We start from the raw sequence: 19,090 nt of genomic DNA, 5'->3' as shown, positions 1-19,090 counted from the left end.
TGGCTCTCCCAGGAGATCTTCAGGGAACAGCAGTATGAGTTCATTACTTCCAGCTGGCACAATAAGAACACAGCTCATAGTCGCCATACTCTGGCAAAGTGTTCGCACCTAACCTGAGGTTTGTTTTCATTATAGAGAAGAAATCCTTCACATACAATAAATCTGATAAGTGATTCATTTTTCCTAGTGGAACAATAACAGAACTCATATGAAAAAAAAGCTCTAAAACAGGCAGGACTTGAACCCAGGTTATTGTTCCAGCGTTGGACTGATTCGACACTCAGGACGGACAGGAAGAAGTAATGAATAAGAAGACGCGTGTTCTTTAAACACGTGTTCTTTAAACACATTTTATTTTGTTATTTGTTAAAGCAAATAAAATGCCGGGATGTCCGGGAACAAGTCACATGTGTGCCGTGGAAACATAAAAAGTGCAAAACCACACTGTTCCTCCTTATAAAAACAGTTTTAAATAAAGATGAAGAGTATCCCACGCCACATAAGACAAGGTCTGACCCAGCGAGGCTCAAAGACAGTTCTTACACAGCACCGAGTGAAGGAACTGAAGCCATCAAATTAGTACAAAATACAGTACACAATTACGGGAAGAGATAGGGGTCACTTGGCAACAGCGCTCATGAACCTTTGGTCAGTAAAGCCTTTGGTTTTGTTTTTTTTAAAGCAGCTCAAGTAAATAAAGAACAGGGATTTTGTGCCTCACATAAACACAGCGGCATTCCCATTAAAACAAAGTATTAATCTGTATTACAGTTAATAACAGTGAATAAATGCAAAAGCAAAGGATTGTTTTTTTTAATGCTCACACATTCCTGATAACAAAAAAGCTATGAGTCAAATCATGGTGCCGCAAATCTTGAATAATGACCAGTTACATAAATGTAAATGAGACTAAACATTTGAAGCAGACTTAAACACGACACATAATGAAACACACACGCACATACACGTCGCGTACATACCAAAGCAGTGTCTGATTGATATTTAAACCCACTGCTTTTTGACTGTCTTCAGCAGAAAGTGTTTGGCAACATTTAACACAAAAAAGCTGAGAACACTGAACTGCACAGCAACAAGAATCAGCAAAGTTGGTGAGAGCAGATGGGTTGGCTGGAGCCCCAGTTACCACCGCTTTATACCCAGCAGGCCTAAAAATGGCAGCAGAGAAAATGGGGAGCCAGGAACCGCACTGACATTGGATGGATATCATCAGATTTCGGCCTAGCTATGACCAACCCCACCCCTGTGACAGGTCAGAGAGGAGCAGACGAGCCCTGTGCTGCCCAGTGAGACGGATCACCTTGATTTAGTTTAGGATTAAAGCAGAAAGGGAAATCACTTGTGGGTGACATTGACAGCCGATGGTACAGACAGAGTTTCAAACAAACAATACACACACGTGCAGGCGTGTGTGCACGGACGCAGCGACACATGGTGGGCCGGTGCGGTACAGAATTAACTTGGTTAACTTGAACACGTTAATGATTAAAAGGCACTGTCAATAACATACGTCACATGTACAAAATTCTGGGTCGGTGGGTTTGTGTAAAAACAGACACTGAAGTCAAGTAAGTAAAAACAAACATCTTTACAGGTTGTCTAATGGGGCTTTGCATATAAAATGTACATTCTCGATCATGCAGTAGCACCATGGTTTCTTGAGGTCACTGGATCTCGAGAGATCCTCTACTTCCTCCTCCCACAGTATTTGCCCTGGCATCCTGCAACGCCACCTACAGCAAACACCGGCAACATTTTAGCCTTTGCAGCAACTTCTGTTTTTCAGGATGCTTCTTCAACAATGTGCACAGGTCTTTTACCTCTATAGAATCCTCCGCCTCCTCCTCCACCTGCGCCACCAAGGAAGCCCTGCAGAGCACCGTACTTTGCTGCTTTGGCTGCAAAACAACAAAACAATATTGGTTATTATGTTTCCAATCTGAGGGTACTGGCCTTAATGTTTGCCAGAAGATTATCCGACTGGACACTGGGCAGATCTGTCCCTCTATTTTCCACGCATATATTTGAATATCCAACTGTTCTCTTGGCTTTTTTGTGGGTTTTTGTTTCTATTTCTACAAGAAAAACTTTCTCTGTGTAAAATTTGGTACTTTCAAAAAACAAAAAAACCCCCAATATGATTCATTTGCTTTCAACAAAATGTTCTTCTAGTGCATAAATGTTTAAGAACTTGTCTTTTTCTCGGCATGTCTTATCAAAGTTCACATTTGATAAGTTCACGTTTCCCTGTAAGGATGCCGTTTAAGGCAGGAGACACTTGCCTCCAAACACGGGTGCTGGAAATTAAACTGTAGATGGATTTACTAGTGAAGTTTGCACTGCAGACCGGCTCAGCAAGTTATATTAATAAGGTAGGTGATATATGACAGACAGCTGCTGATATACTGGACAAGAACTTTATCTTAATCTAATCAACACCACCAAGATGAGATGAATGATATTTATAATAAACTTCTACATATAAAGTTTTTGAGTCCTGGTGACTGTGAAATACTTTTTAGGATGGCTGCTAAAAGGCACACTGATTTTACAAGTACTTTAGCAAAGATCATTTTGTCCCATCATTGTGGGACTGCTCCACTATCCACCAGCCCAAGGAAGGATGTGAAAACCCTCACTGGTCATGTAATGGCATGACATGAAAATGCATGCATGTCTCAGACCACCAGCACCAGTTCCCCTACAGGCTACATACTTTCTCCCCTCATTTTATTCCTGCATACCAACAGCTCCACCTCCAGTCAGTCAACCTTATGAAATTAGCAGATGACGCTACCTCGATCGGGCTAATCAAAGGTGGGGATGAGTCTGCCTGCACTCAAAAAATTCTGTTGTTGGATGAATACAATTTAATCATGGCACCTTTTTCCATGTGATTTAACCAAGTACAATAACCCATTTATGACCATGTCAAACCAACACATTTGACATTTGGTGGTTTAATGTAATCAGATTACGTTGGATCAATGTAGTATACTTACATTGACTTTAAGTGATTTATTGAAGTATATAAAGTGAAATTTATTTTAATTCATTCTACACAAGTTAAAAACTTTAGGAAAACACAATGAAATCTTGTTGTTTGAACGACTACTTTGTTAATAACTGCTAGTCTTGCTTAATGAACCAATATGAGGGTTGATGATTTCATAGAGACAAACAACCATTTGCACTTACATTCATGGATAATTTAGAATTACCCATTAACCTAACTCTAATTACACACTGCAAATCAGCCAGATTGTGGATTTGAACCCAGGCCCTTCTTGCTGTGAGGCAACAGCACTAACCATCGTGCCACCAAGCTGTCAAGCCAGGCTTAACAAAACTAGGAAAACTATGATTGCAAGGCTTGATGCAGAATTTTCTGTACGTTTTTTTCCTTGACATGTTAAACCACAATAAATAGCGATAGCATACACCTGGTGTGGGTGTAGTTATCTGCCTCTTAAAACTCCAGCGATTTTCCTGCAGTTTGACATCTAATGTGATTTTGTGAATTTCGTGAGTCCAGGCAACGAACCACTCTTACTAGATTGATCTTGTTGAGATGACATGATACAAATTAAGTTGCGGATTTTCATGCAGATGCTACATGATTTAATTATGTTCACCATAGAAACATGAAATTATTCTTGATTAAAGTTTGAGTTGTTTCCTATCTTATCTTCTTCTTACTGTGTTGATCCCATATGTTAAGATCATTCACATGTCTGTGTTCCCCCATTTAGTTACAATTCTTCCTTCCTGTTTTATTTTGATAGATACCCATCTCTAGCTTCTTGACTTTAGTTGTACTTCTCCTGTGTAATTGTCTTTGATTATCTTCACCTGCATCTTGTCATCCACTTCTCCTAGTTACTCTCATGTGTAGGGTTGTCTCCCCTCCCCTCCACACTCCACTGCTCTACTAAGAAGGCAACTGGCTGGAATCTGCACTTCTCCCACAGGAGCTTTTTAAGTCACTTGCCTCTGGCAGGGGGTTGCAGCACATTAGGACCTACACCTCAAGGCACAAGAACATTTTCTTCCCGTCTACAGTTCTTATATCTTAATCTTCTTAATGATCCTCCAGTCACGTTATAAGTAACATGTTACACTAACACATGCTTATTCAGGGCATTCTATAAAAAAAAAAAAATCCTGGTTTGGCTAAAGTTTTGTCAATAAACCTGATTCAGATTTCATTCAGAGACTTGAAAGCCCTTGAAAGCTGTATGTCAGGTACTTTGAGTGATCCAACGAATGATATTATAGCCTCTAAAATAGCATGCGCTTTCTATGAAATTATCCCACTCGCAGGAGTAATTTAGTTCAGGAAGATACAGATTATGGTGTGTTCATCATACGGGCTGAGCTGCACCATCTGCACTGACCAGCACACACCCATTTTCCAAACTCATCTCGATAATCTGGCATGTTGGCGTGCTCTGCCAAAAAGTAGATTTAATGAGAGATAAACTGGAAAATGAGCAGAGCTTCAGGGAACAGTCGCTCACTGAAACAATGCCTTTATAATGTGCAAAAAAATAAAGTTTTCTTTTTGCATGTGTGAAGTAATGTAATGAGAGGACGTGGAGTTTTGGTACCTTGTTGAGGAGTCAGCGGGGCTGGCACATATCCTACACAACAGGAAAGACAAATACAAGAGTAGGTGTCAGCAGAGCAATGATAGGATGAAACCACTTTGGGTCTGTCACACAGGTGGATTCATTTCTCTCAGCCAGGATGTGGTTAGAATTAAACTGTTGACATTATAGAGGATCGCACAGGAGGCACTTAAACGTAGAGCTGAGCTGTTTGTTCCAGACACATTTTCAGTGCAGACAAGTGACCAGATTTTATGCAGACAGTAGTCTTCTCCTGTCTGTGTTTTGTATTTATAATACCGACATTTAATCTTGTGGATAGAGGTGCATAAGGTTTGTCTGCTTAAACTGAAGAAATGTCAGTAAAATGTGGGTTGACCTGTTTAATTATTTTTAACTTAAAATGGAAAAGTACACAAATCCTTTTGGTCTAAAAAAAAAAAACCTTCAGTGTTTAGGATAGTCAAAAATATTTATGAATAATTAATCAAATTCAAATTAAACTAAAACATTCCAGATATTTAAAGTTTAATATGTTTTTTTTTAAGTTGGATAAGAGGATACAGTAGATATCTCTACTGTAGATTAACGAGTAAGAGGTCATAATAAGCATGACATGGAAACTGTGCAAAAGCTGAAGCTGCGAAAGTGGCCGACATTAAGGAAAGGAGAGGGAAGAATAAATACCGATGAGGTAATCAGGTAATATTTTTCCTAATGTGGTTTCCGAATCATTTTCGGCATGTGAATATTGTTGCAAGAAAAGAAAACCTTCTGTTGCTCCCCTCTCCTTTTCTTTAAGCTCTAAAGTGGAGGCAGCATTAATCCGGCCCCTGATCCAGAAACAAGGACAAACAGTTAAACAATCATCTGTGCGCCAAATCCTCCGCTCGGTGGAGGCAGGTTTATTTTAGCAATGCAGTTATCAGTGCTATGAATGTACTGTGAATTACAGTTTTGCATTAGGTACACCAGTTCAATTGCTTGTTGATGCAAATATCTAATCAGCCAAGGGTCAAGACGGCATGCTGAATTTCAAACTGCTTATCAGAATGATGAAAGAAGACGATTTGATTTAAGTGACTTTGTTGTGAGACTGGCTGGTCAGAGTATTTCAGAAACTGCTGAGCTACTGGGATTGTCCCCAACAACCATGTCTAAGGCTACGTTCACACTGCAGGTGAAAGCGCATCAAATCAGATTTTTTGGACCCTATGCGACCCATATACGATCATGGTATGACAGTGTGAACGGCACAAATCCGATATTTTCAAATCCGATCTGGGTCACTTTCGTACGTGGTACTGAATCCGATACATATCTGATGTTTTAGAAAGTGTCTGCTGTTTGAACGGTCATGTCGCATTAAATCCGTCTTTTACGTCACTGACACAAGACAGACGCCAATTATCAGCGCCGGAGAAGCGCCCGATAAGACATCGCGAACGCTTCCTGGCCGTCCAGTGAAACTGTTGGGAAGACAACGTTGGAGAAACGTGAACATTTTATTTGTACTGCATAATCTGCAGATTCTGACAGAAATCTGCAACTATCCTTTGAAGCACCGCTCCTCTCTTAAACAGCAATAAGGATCATTATTAGGTTATTTACATTATTATGTAAATAACAAAATAACTTAAAGCAAAAATTGGGAAACGTGAAGTCCGAAGTCTTTATGTTAAGGGCCATCAGTCAAACAATATTGTTTGGTCTGGGTCTAAACAGAGCGCGTTGTGTTTGACGTCTTCTTTTGCGCATGCGGGCCGCTTTGAGCGTTCACACTAGAGCGCGTTTGCTGTCGCATTTTATTTGTAGTGTGAACGAGCAGACAAAAAAAAAATCGGATTTGATCAAAAAATCGGAATTGAGCATTAAGACCTGCAGTGTGAACGTAGCCTCAGGTTTATTGAGAATGGGCTGAAAAAGAGAAAATATCCAGCAGGTTGCTGTTGTCTGGCTGAAAATGCCTTGCTGATGTCAGAGGAGAATCACCACATGATTCGACAGGAAAGCAACAGTTACTCAAATAACCGCTTGTTACAACCAAGATTTGCATCTTTTTTTCTTTTTTCTTGAACAACAGAAGGCTGGAAAGATTGTCTGCTGCGACAATACAGCTGATGAATGAATGATGAATCTTTGCAACAAGCAATTAAGGCCGTTCTGAAGGTAAAATTGGTCCTACTTGGTACTAGCAAGGTACATCTAATAAAGTAGCTCATGAGTATACTTCAGTCTGCTTTACTGAAAAGTAGTATTAGAGCCTCTTTTTTTGGAGTTCTTATTCTTGGGTGAAAGTCCACCTCCGATACAGCCACACACTCTTAAAACATCCTACCACTGTTCTCTGCCTTTGATCCCACCTTCTAAAGATAAATGGCTCTATTTTGTCATTTGTCAACACTGATTTATGGCACAACCTGCGCCCTTAAAAGGTCACTACACAGAAGTGTTTATCACCAACAACAAGTAGCAGGTAGTATGTAACATAATGTGTGCTGTGAATTCATCAATATACTTTAATCAAAATGTGCATAAAGGAAGTAGTTGTTTTACCTTGGTAGTACTGCTGGGGGTATCCTCCTCTGTAACCAGGAACTACACCTGTAAATTTGAAAAAGCCTTTTTAATGGAGACCTCACAGGCCTACAGATAGAAAATATGTCACACGATAAGAATTGGATTCATGTATAGAATCTATTTGTGTTGGCAGTAAATCCATTTGCACTAAATGTTTTACAAGTAAGTTATGATTAAACAACCCAGCATTACGCTGAATATGACAACTTGACCTGATTTTCATAATTACGGATCTCTCAGTTTGGCAAACCTCCCTGATGGAAAAACTGTGCTGCAAAAATGAAAGCTATTAAACCATCTGCAGTAACACAGACGGATGTGTCTGTGTTCACTGGGAGATGGATTAGGACACAGTTTTTATGACTAGCTGTAGCCGGGCAGTATCTGTGGGGAAGTGAGAGCAGGCGGCACTGTCGGCTGCTGCTGTGTGATTGCAATGATCCATCACGGGTGGGCAGAGGAAGAGAAGAAGAGGCAGGTCTAAAAGCTGTGCAAGTGTAAATATGGCTGTAGACTTCTGAACAGAAATATGCATCATCTTAAGCTGCTTAAGAATAAAAAGGAGAGGGACTGAGTGGTAAAAATGTCACTGTGGTCCTCACCTTGTTGGTATCCGCCACCACCTCCAATATTGCCGTAGCCTGCTCAAATTAAAAGACAATAAAGAAACAATTCAAATGTTTCTTTTCTTCTGATATACAGCAAATACAACTTTCTAAGTTTCATATTTCTATGGATTGTAGTTTTTTTTTCCTGTGTGTATTACTCCAGCATTGTTGCTTCAGGCCCTAAACTGGCATGTGGCCAGTGGCTCAGCTAACGTCACATTAACGTCCTCATCCAAATTTCCCCTGGCAGAATTTTGCTATTTCAGGGCAGGACTCCCCAGGGGGGTTGTGTTATCTTCAAACAATCCCACAGTGATGTTCTGCACAGTAATATGGTCTCCAGGGCAAAATGATGTGTTGTTGACTTGCTCCATTTACAGACTCCTAACGGAACAGAAATACTGCAGGGATTACTGCCCTTGGTGGAGCTTGCCTTTGCAGAAGCTGGATTTAAAAAAAAATAAAAATGGCTGAATCACTTTATTTCAGGCCACATTTCTCACTGGTAAACAAACTCTGCTAAAGAGAGAGAATATGGTACTGTAAATGTCTACAAAGTGTCTTTTTGATACAAGTAATCTGAGTAAATCTAGTGATTTTGGTTTGATAGCAACTCGCTAACAAAACAAAAACTACTTTAAAAAGATCCAGTACTGAATTTTTGAGGCTTAATTTGAAGAGGAAGTGAGGTGGACGTTTTCCCAAACACTGTTTCTGGGAAACTGTGTTTTCAACATAAAGTACACAGTGGCCACAAGCTATAGGAAAACACATTCACAGCACATTTCCCATGTTTACATTGTGCTTTGATGTGCGGCAGCAGTACCGGGCCTGTTACATTACCTGGTTTCGGCGCTTTAGCTGCAGCTCCAGGATACGCAACTCCACCTGTCACACAGAGAAAACTGGCTTACATGCAATGACCCTTTAATCTATTACTATAGCCATCCTGCTTAGGACTGAGAGCCACATAAAGAATGAGAAACTCTTTGAATATTGCCCCAGTTGTTTTCCTTCCTTAAAGTGGTTTCTCATTCCTGATACGCTGCACCCTGCACAGCAACTTATCAGCATTTTGGCCAATTTCCTGCACAGGAAGTGGCATGAGATGACATCTCTTCACCAACTGTCACTTTGTGCACTGGACTGGATGATTTTGTTGTTGTTTTTTAAAGTCAGGGAAACATTAGGCATCAATGCTGACAGGCTCGCCTCCTTTTATATATACCTTGTCCAAGCAGAGTGTATCCACCTGAATCATGGTGACATCTAATAGATAACTCATCTCCTACATTTTGAGAAGGCGTTACGCTCAGTGAAGGAATTACAAAAAGGGTCTAATGATAATACGATGTTCCCTGATTTCAACAAGTCCTGCTAAAAAGCAGGATGCACTCTTATTTCCCAATTAAAAATTACTAATACGTTATAATAATTTAGTTTCCTGCAAGTAAATTTTCTTAGGGCTCACTGACCTTGATAACCTCCTGCAGCCAGTGGGATTCCTGGTCTCTCTCCAACACCACCCACAGCTACAAACACAAAACACAACAATGCTGAGACTGCATGTGCACAAGCTTCTGCAAAAACACGAACATGACAGCAGTTATCACGCTGTGTATTTATCTAATTATTCCATTATTAGTTCTTCAATTCTGACAGTCGAAACTTTCATACATCTCAGTACTCTTTGACTACTCACTTTGTGTTAAAATAAAACATATTGTACATGCATTCATTCAGAATTTACATTTTTAAATGTTTTTTGTTTATTTTGTTCTGTATGACGTACCATACAATGGTTTTGTTCATCCAGTGTCTTTCCACTTTGTGTTTTGCATAAAAATGATTACACCATAATTATAAGACATTAGAGTGTCTCTCATAGATAAAGAAAAGATTATAGGCAAGTTTTTTGCACCAGCTTTAGTCTTATAGTATATTTAAAAAGTAGTTTTAGTTACTAAAACAGTTTGGTTGCTTGAAGGAAAAAATGGATTCGAGTACCTGGAGGTTTCAGAGGCTTTGCTCCAGGCAGTGTTCCAGTTCCAGGCCCAGTTCCGGGTCCAGGTCCGGGTCCAGTGCCTAAAGGTACTAAAGCACAAAAAGAGTAGAAATATACCTCACTGCTCTTTAAACAAAATCTATGAGAGCCAAAACATAATAAACTTAAACAGGAAACTTGCCTCCATAAGGTGCTTCATAAGGATAGCCAGTACCTAGGGAGTAAAAATAGAAGACCCCAAAAATCAAAGGTTTATTTATTCAAGTGATTAATCATTAAATGTACTCTGTAGAAACTGAATGTGTACGTACTTATGTAACAAAATTACACAGAAAATTTACATTTATTAAATTTTCTATGTAATTAGTTAAATCAACAGTTTGGGCATAACATTTACCCTGAGTGCACAAACGAGTAAACGTCAAACAGAAGACTTCATGTTATAATGTGCAATTTCAAATCCCTGCCATGTTAATACTGGGAAAAACGGAGATTTACTCGATAGGCATCAGACAAAAGTGAGAAACAAAATCAACAGTCAACAAAAATAATAACAGATTCTATTCGGGTATCACAGTGTTATTGATGATCCTTTACATTAATCCAAAAAATGTAAAGGTAACAAATACTTTATCTTGAGAGTTTATAATATTTTAACGTTTAATTTTTTGTCATATTGTGTGTTTTAATCTTAGTAAAAAAAATGTTTGTTTTTATTTTTAATTATCTATCAGGAGAGTCTCCTGTTACCAACAAAATTTCTCAGTTTTACAATTCTATTCAAAAAATTACATCAAAGCTTGCAAAAAAGTGCACAATAGGTAAAATGCCCTAAAAGTGCAAACGAGCAGATGCACAAAACTGATGACTATTCAGTCTGTTGCAGGTATAATTGGCCTGATGCAGCTTTTTGTTGGTTTCATCGATCCAGGCTGAAGAATCGTTAACTGTCTGCACAGAGAGTGCACGTTAAGAAGGATGCATCATGTGTAGCTTGACAGTGGATGTGATTATAAAAACAAATTAATCAATATTTGGATTGAGACTAAAATGACAGGGTAAGATGCTGTCTGTGTGTTTGTGTAAGTAATGAGCAGCAGCAGCAAACATGACAGTAGTGCTGAAATTAATCTGTGATATGTCACAATTTAGTCTTTTAACTATGCCATACTGATCATATGTATAATGCACAACTCTAATAATTAGAAACGTTTAAATACAAATTCATTTACAAACTGTATAAATCCAGATATAAACATCTAGGCTTGGTGTGAGCTACAGATGGCTAAAATATTATGTACTAAATTCAGACAATATTCAGTTGAACTCCTTAAATGCACATCTAGTATTTTGTGGCGAAGGAGTGAGGAAAACATAAACAGATCACATGCAAGAGAATCAGAGACAACATCTTATGCTTTATCATACAAATGAGTGATAGTTAAAATATCTAGTTCCTCTTTACCTGGTATAAATGGTTTGGGTGCTTTTCCAACTGTTCCAACACCAGGACCTGAAAACAGCCGCGCCTTTTACTTTTACAGTCAAAGAGAAAAAGCCCCACAGCGGGTATGTTTGTATTGGTCTCCACCATGTGGCCAGATGGATCCAGCATACTTTCATGAACTTTAAGTTAGAAAACATCCAGGAGACTGAGTGATTAAAACAACACAGCGCTCCTGAATCAATAAAATAATAAATATTTGACTTGTTGTTGAACTCCAGTTAAAATAACAGATAGAATAATAAACTGCCCAACATGGGTGATGAAAAAAAGAAAGGTAAAAAAAGGAAAACCTATTAAAACCAGTTAGAAAACAACAGTTTGATCAGTTAATTTAAAATCCTCAACTATTCTGACATTTTTAATACATTTAATTTAATTTAGCATATCGTGTTTAGTTCCTTTAACTATTACAGTCACAAGAATGGGTAGAATTACACTCACTGGCCACTTCATTAGGGACATCTGTGCAGTCCCTTTAGGTGTGGCCAGTGGATCATCTGCCTCCATCTCACCCTGTTCCTAGCATCCTCCACACTCACACCAACCCTCTGCATGTCTTCATTCACTATATCAATCATTTTTGCTCTCCTCTTTTCCTCTATCTGGGCAGCTCCATTTTTTTAATACATTCTTTGTCCAGCATATTCACTGTCGAAGCCATCTCAGCCTCGCTTCTCTAACTTTGTCTCCAAAGTTAACATCTTCAGCTTGGCCTCCTGTCATTTTTCTCTTGAGTTGTCTGTACACAATCGAATAGACCATTTTTGGGATGTGATGTAACGAGAGATTTCCATCATCCATGTACAGTCAACAAATCTGTAGCAAATGTGTGATGCCATCACGTAAATATGGACGAAAATCTCTGAGGAATGTTAAAACACCTTTTTGTGGCCAGTGAGTGAGGCGTGATAGGGTGAAACTTAACTCTTATTTTTCTTTTTTTTCTTTCTTATTGTAAATTACAAATTAATCAGTACATTTTGCTCAATTTTGATTAAAAACGTAAACTTACCAGGTTGAACTTGGCGTGAAGTGTCAACTAGAAACATAGGCAACGGTTACATTCATTAAAATATGTCAAAATGACAAGTAATGCAATTTCAGTAATAATAAATGTAATAGGGCAGGTATACCAAACTCATTTCACTTTAAGGGCTACATAAAGCTCATGCTGTTAGTGTAAAGAAGTTTAAGTGCATATTTAATCCCAGAGATAAGAAATAAATATTGTTATAATATAAACAAATGCTGTAGTAGTAAATGAAATAAATCTGACAGTGTGACACTGTAAGGAGATTACAAAAAAGTTCTGGTAGCTCATTGTCCAAACTGTCCCTTACGTATAAACCACAATGTTTTAACTGAAAATACAGTTAAAAGAACAAAATTGATGCCCTCCTCTAAAGCTGTCCAGTTGGCCGGATTCGGCCAATTCTGGCCCCCTGGCCTTATGTTTGACACCTCTGTCATAGACTTTACAGATTAACAGATGCTACAAGCTTTTGTTAAAAGATCCATTGAAATAAGTTGCTTAATGGCACATGTTGAATACGTACAGAAAGGAAAAAGAAAAACTGTTCTTACCACCAGTGGGAGCGTCAACTCCTGTTCCAACTGTCACACGGGAAACACACAAGTAAAAGTTTTGTCACGTTTAATGTTTGAATGAAGCCCAAATCATGAACCTCTGAGTATTTTTGATATATTTCAGTATGAGAGGATTTTGACATATTTACCAACACCTGTGCCAGCTGTAAAGTAAAAAAAAGAAAAAGTATAATAATGTTTAGATAAGCACAGTAAGCATACTTTCACTGTTAACAAGGATTTACAGGATTAATGTGAACTACTTACCACTAGGCTGAACAATTCCACCAGAAACTGTCAGAGGAGTCAGAAATAACATTTATTAAAACAAAGAGACACACGTGAGAATCAAATGAAGCAAAAACCTGCATGTTTGTTTCCAACTTACCACCTGTGTTCACCCATCCACCACGAGAGGAAAGAAAGAAAAAAAGTTAGAAAAGTGCCTTTTACTTTTTGTCCTTTCAGATGAGCCCAACTAATATCAACAAAATCAATGGTTTCCATTAATTGGATTTGGGAATGCAAGGAAATAAATACAAGACGTAATCTTCTAGGATTTCATGCAACTACGAAACAACTAATCTAATAAAAAGTGTAAAGTAGCTGCTTTTCAATTTATTCAGTGTTTATTTAATAATAAAGGACTTTAAGTGCAGTGATTTTACAAACTTAACCCTCCTCTCGTGTTAGGGTCGGCACCGACCCATTTTAAATTTCAAATGCATAAAAAAATCACATACATTTGTTTATTGTATCAAGGCTTTTTGACTTTGTCAGGAACCTCTATTTCTACAAAATAAAATAAAAAAAATTATTTTCACTAAATTATAAAATGCCCTAGTTGAAATTATGACCTTTGTGTTGTTAGGGTCGGTTTCGACCCAGGTATAATATTATGAGTATAAAGCAATAATTAAAGCCAAAACTGAAATCATAAGTGCACTGTCAGCTAAAACACTTACAGCAAGCGCCTCTCCTAATCATATGAGCTTTAGGGGATTCTTATTTTGCATGTTTTTTGCAGTATACCTGCACAAAAACAAAACAAAATAAACACGGGCATGTGAGGTGAATTCACTATTTGAGTGGCCATTTGACTTCCAGAGTGCACATTTACAATTTGCAGCATACAAAAAATGAGAAGAAGATTCACAGTGAGCTAAGTTCTGGATCATATTTTTGGTGAAAATGAAGGAGAGGACACAGAGCAGCATAGCGATTCAGATGGGCAGGTTTCTAAGGAGGAAGACAATGTGGACTATCATCCAGAAGACACAGACACATCTGATCAGAGGTGGAGGTCGCTGGTGCTGAAGCTACTCCTGCTGAAAGATTCAAGTCCAAAAATGGTAAGATCTTTTGGAGCTCAGTACCTCATGATGTACATGGCAGGGCAGCTTCTGCAAATGTCATCAAAATGACCCCTGGAATCACAAGGTTTGCTCTGACCAAAGTCAGTGACATCAAGAGATGTTTTGAGATATTTATGCCATTGTCACTAGAAAGAATCATCATTACTATGATAAACCTTGAAGGAAAAAAAAGTCAATGGCGACATGATGAGGAATACCTGGATGCTTTCATTGTTCTTGCTGGAGTGTACAGATGCTGCAATGAGGCCACTGATCGTCTATGGGATGCATCGACAGGCAGAAACATTTTCTGGGCAACGATGTCACTTCACACATTTGATATCATTTTGATTCAAGAGTCCTCAGATTTGACAACAGAGAGACCAGACCGAGGTCTGACAAGCTTGCTCCCATCAGGGATGTCTGGGAGAGATGGGTGCAGCTTCTTCCACTGATGTTCATCCCAGGGCCAGTGACAGTGGATGAATGTCTTGTCCACTTTTTGAGGAAAATGCCCCTTCCGGCAATATATACCCAGTAAGCAAGGGAAAAACGGCAGAAAAATCTGGGAAGCCTGTGATGCAAAAACCAACTATGCCTGGAATGTACAGATTTTCACAGTCAAAGCTGCGAGTGGCACCCCTGAGAAGAAACAATGAAAATGTGTGGTCCTCCATATGACCACTGGACTGCAAGATCACAATATCAGCTGTGATATTTTATTTTATTTTATTTTTTACCAGATATGACCTTGGACAAGAACTTCACAAAGGAAACTGAGGTGAAGCTGTATCATTGGGAAGTGATAAAAAGCCCACAATTACCCACGGCTATAACCAAAACAAAGGAGGAGAGGACTTTTTCTTTTTTTCAGTTTATATTAAAGGTCTACTGCTGAAAAAAAAAACTTTTTTTGTCTTTTCTTGATGTAAATGTCTATGGGTCGAAATTGACCCGTAACACCATCGATGTCATTTTAGTTATTAATCTTAAAATGAAAAAAATCAATAAAACAGATTTATTTAAGAGATGTGTCCTATACCCCTCAGTAATACTCAGGTAACACAGAAACCTTTTATTTATTAATATGATTCTCTTGAGGTTAATTTTACAATTTTTTTTTAATTGAAATCGAGGGGTATAGTGACAAAAAAAGACCCAGAGGCCCACACCAAAAGTATTAAAACCAACATTTTCATGGATAAGGAAGCCTAACAAGGTAACCAAGAGATGAGAAACAAATTGGATGATAACTTATTGTTTTTAGTATATTTTATAGCTGATTTAATTCACGGGTCAAAACCGACCCGCTAACATAAGAGATGATAACAGAAAGCTAACACGAGAGGAAGGTTAAACTGTGTAAATATCACAAAAAACTGTCAAACTATGTGCACAAGTAGTCATGTTCCTAAACAAACCTCTGTGGAGAATATGAGGAATTAAAACAGAAAAGATCGCTACCCATTAATCTACCCGTTCCCTAATGCAGGACTAATGCAGTTAATAGTACACAAATTGCAGTAATGACGCTATAATGAAAGCAATGCATCAAGCACAGGAAGCTGTGAGGTAAAAAGTAAAGGAGTGCACAAGTTGAGTAAATGCTAGAGAAAGAAAAAAAAAAGCAGCCCCAAATTATGCAACACTAACAGGAAGTTGAAGAGGCAAGACAGGTTAAAGTGGACCTATTATGCTGCCGTTCTTTTTATTTTTATGTGTTCACTTATTTATTTTGGTGATGTGAATAGTAGAAGTCTTAATCCCTATAAAACTAAATAAGCCTAAACCAAAAGCCTTCATTGTGCTCTAAATACTCAGTTTCAGACAGTTTTCCTACTCTTGGATCTGTATGATGTCAAAGAGGGACATCATATCAGACACGCAGCTCTGGCTGTCTGCATAGAAGCTCCACCCACCTGCTGCTGAAGTCTTCTTTTAGTGAGGGGCAGCCAATCAGAAGAAGGTTGGCTTAAAGGAAGAATAGCTAAAACTGAGGTGCACTAATGCTTAAATAAGGTAACAAAGAATAATTTTGAGCTATGATTCAAAACTACTCTATATAGTCCAAGAATAAAACTCTGGAGCTTGAAGCAAGCATAATAGGTCTGCTTTAAAACGACTTTTCTTTCAGGACTTTGTGAAGCACAGTGTCCAGGCACTATATGTGAGACAGCTCTCTCACGTATTTGACAGAGTACATAATGCTGCTTCCCTTTAGCAGAGTATATATATAATACTGTAAAAAAGGTAATTGGTTCCCATTCTTTACAGTCCCAAAAAGAAGTGGAGTGCTACTTACTACAGCTAATGCATGCTCATGAGACATTTCTATAGTATTTCCAAATAGTATTTGAGAAAGTGAACTCTCTAAATCCTGGAAAATTTAATTTAGCTTTGTATAAATTATAAACACTCTCATAAGGCATAATTTCTTGATGTAATAATTTGATTTAAATAAATAGACATAATTATCAAGACAGAAGCAAAAAGGGTCCAAATCATCTCAAAAAATCTAAATCACATTCTCAAATACTGAATAGATAAATATATATATTAGATCAAAACTCAACTACAACTGCAAACATCAAATAAATGCCTTATAATTTAATTTATGGTCAAAGACTTCAAGCAAACCGAGTCTTACTGGGATCTGGGACTTCTGGGGTCTTGCCAGTTGTGGCAATATCAGTGGGCTCTGCCAAAAAGATGACAAGTACCAGTTTGATCCAGTGTGAATTCCACGGGCACAGAGTGAGAGCCACAAGAAAAGGCAGAAGCTGTGAAGTGGACCAAAGCACTGCCACAGCTTGGAGGCTGTAAAGCTGGAGGTGGTCAACGGCTTGTAGCAATATTATTAAAACTGGGAAATTGTGTGGGCAGAAAAGGAGTGAAGGGGCAAATACGTTTACCACAAAGTAGAGAGCAACTGTTAAAAACAAGGAAAAAAATGGCGTGGCAGGTCGAGCCGTGTGCGTGTTTTATTGGTAAAGTCGTGCAAGCAGTGTGCTGAAGCTCTCAATAAGCTTCTGAGACTTAAAAATGAAAATCCACAAATCTCTTCAGTTTGCTGTTAACTTTTTACATTTGCTGTATAATAGAAATACTCTAACTGTGGCAGACAATCCTCCTTTCATACAGTATGTAATCAGCCGTGACATTTCACCGTACCTGGCTGAGGAGTTCCACTGACATCCTTTGCTGTGGAAGCAATAATGGATCATTTAAAATTTACAACTATGAAAAGGTGCAAACAAACAAACAAACAAACAAACAAACAAACAAGAAGCTGTTCTCTAAGCTTTACCTGGTTTTCCAGGAACTAATTGACCAGGTACAACAGAGCCATTTGGAAAACTGACAGGTGTGTATGGAGTCACTCCTGGAACTACTGCAATGATACAACATTTTAAATTCATCCAAATTCTGTCTATAATTTGCCAGAACCCTAACTTGTTTCCCATCATGACATGGACCCTGATACCTGATGTCATTGGTGGATGAAGCTTTACTCCAGTTGACTGTAATTGGCTGTGATTTGGTATTTTATCTTTTAACCAACTTCTGCATCTTTGCATCTTTATTATAAAACAATGTAGCTTTTTCTATTAGTTTTGAGGTTCTCCTTACCGTATTTTGGTGCTTTCGCTCCAACTGGAAATCCTGTGTAAAAACACAATGTCATTAATACTCATATCATGACATTGTTTGATGTTAGTTGAATTCTATAATCACACTCAATGGCTGTTTGGTGTTTTCATGCAGTACCTCCAGGTAGACCTCCAGTTCCAACTCCTAATCAAAAGAACCAGAACCAGCTGCATCATTAATTTGCAACTAAGACAATATAAAAATTTATAGAAACGATTAAGTGAAAAATGCTTGAAGTGACAGAAAACTGTACTCTTTCTCTCAGAATCATCAAGGAAATGTGTCCAATATTTTGTAGCACTCATATGCTTGTGTGGTCGTTTCACTGTACCGTATTTAGCAGCTTTTGCGGCGGGGGAGTACGGTCCACCTGCAACTCCTGATCCTCCAATAGGAACTCCTCCAGGTCCTAGCCCTGTTCCGGCTCCTCCAGGAACTCCTACATTAGTGCAGGTGGTACAATTAGTTCAAGTATTAAAATCTAAAGTGAAGTTAGATTAATGAGTGAGAATACATTCATGCCCGAGGAAATATTTCTCAACGTGCAGGATTTATGCAGTTTTATACTTATTTCTGCCTCCTAATTTAGAAGTTTTTGCAGCAGGGGAGTGTGATCCACGTACTGCTGCTAATACAGTTTAGTATTTCTCTCCATATTGCATTGGTGTTATTTTCATCATATTATTCTAGAGTGTAATCAAAACAAAAGCCTTACCATACTTTGGTGGTTTGACTCCAGCACCACCTCCAAAACCTGTAAGAAACCAAACAAAGTTTGCTGCTGAATTATCACAAACGACAGAGAAGAAGTTCTTTTAAAAAACCCCAAACCTTTAGCGACTTACCACCCAATCCACCACCAGGGACTACCTGTCCTGTTCCCCCTGGGAAAACCCCTCCTCTTCCTGGGACAACCCCTCCTCCTAGGCCTGCTCCTGGCACTCCTATAAAATGTGTCAGCACAGCTTTAACAAACCAAATTAAATCCAATATTGCATTAAAGGCACAACCTTTAACAAAAACTGTATCACTGGATTTATGTATTAATATGTTGATAGACTTGTACAGGTGGAATACGTTTGGCAAATATTATGAGGTACCAAACTGTGAATATCAAAGTCTCACCATATTTAGGAGGTTTGGCTGCCAAAGCTGCACCAAAGTAAGGA

The 19,090-nt window shown here is 38.4% G+C and overlaps 1 protein-coding gene across 1 annotated transcript in view; it reads right to left on the bottom strand.

Annotated features, from left to right (window-relative positions):
* Positions 1 to 344: 344 nt before the first annotated feature.
* Positions 345 to 19,090, bottom strand: part of elna (elastin a) — a 57,462-nt gene continuing 38,716 nt past the window's right edge. The window contains exons 26-48 of the mRNA XM_080889994.1: positions 19,047 to 19,073; positions 18,767 to 18,865; positions 18,637 to 18,675; positions 18,253 to 18,360; positions 18,039 to 18,065; positions 17,901 to 17,933; positions 17,578 to 17,661; positions 17,442 to 17,471; positions 16,918 to 16,968; positions 13,183 to 13,209; positions 13,065 to 13,079; positions 12,913 to 12,942; positions 12,341 to 12,367; positions 11,287 to 11,334; positions 10,003 to 10,035; positions 9,824 to 9,910; positions 9,292 to 9,348; positions 8,660 to 8,704; positions 7,811 to 7,849; positions 7,185 to 7,232; positions 4,629 to 4,661; positions 1,839 to 1,916; positions 345 to 1,751 (exon numbers count right to left, since the gene is read on the bottom strand). Of these exons, the coding sequence (XP_080746120.1) occupies positions 1,705 to 1,751; positions 1,839 to 1,916; positions 4,629 to 4,661; positions 7,185 to 7,232; positions 7,811 to 7,849; positions 8,660 to 8,704; positions 9,292 to 9,348; positions 9,824 to 9,910; positions 10,003 to 10,035; positions 11,287 to 11,334; positions 12,341 to 12,367; positions 12,913 to 12,942; positions 13,065 to 13,079; positions 13,183 to 13,209; positions 16,918 to 16,968; positions 17,442 to 17,471; positions 17,578 to 17,661; positions 17,901 to 17,933; positions 18,039 to 18,065; positions 18,253 to 18,360; positions 18,637 to 18,675; positions 18,767 to 18,865; positions 19,047 to 19,073 (1,112 nt within the window). The 3' untranslated portion in view covers positions 345 to 1,704. The remainder of the gene's footprint in view (positions 1,752 to 1,838; positions 1,917 to 4,628; positions 4,662 to 7,184; positions 7,233 to 7,810; positions 7,850 to 8,659; positions 8,705 to 9,291; positions 9,349 to 9,823; positions 9,911 to 10,002; positions 10,036 to 11,286; positions 11,335 to 12,340; positions 12,368 to 12,912; positions 12,943 to 13,064; positions 13,080 to 13,182; positions 13,210 to 16,917; positions 16,969 to 17,441; positions 17,472 to 17,577; positions 17,662 to 17,900; positions 17,934 to 18,038; positions 18,066 to 18,252; positions 18,361 to 18,636; positions 18,676 to 18,766; positions 18,866 to 19,046; positions 19,074 to 19,090) is intronic.

Source organism: Rhamphochromis sp. 'chilingali' (assembly GCF_963969265.1).
Source record: "Rhamphochromis sp. 'chilingali' genome assembly, chromosome: 8".
NCBI lineage: Eukaryota > Metazoa > Chordata > Actinopteri > Cichliformes > Cichlidae > Rhamphochromis > Rhamphochromis sp. 'chilingali'.
Note: the sequence above shows the minus strand (reverse complement) of the source record. Positions and strands in the feature narration are given on the sequence as shown.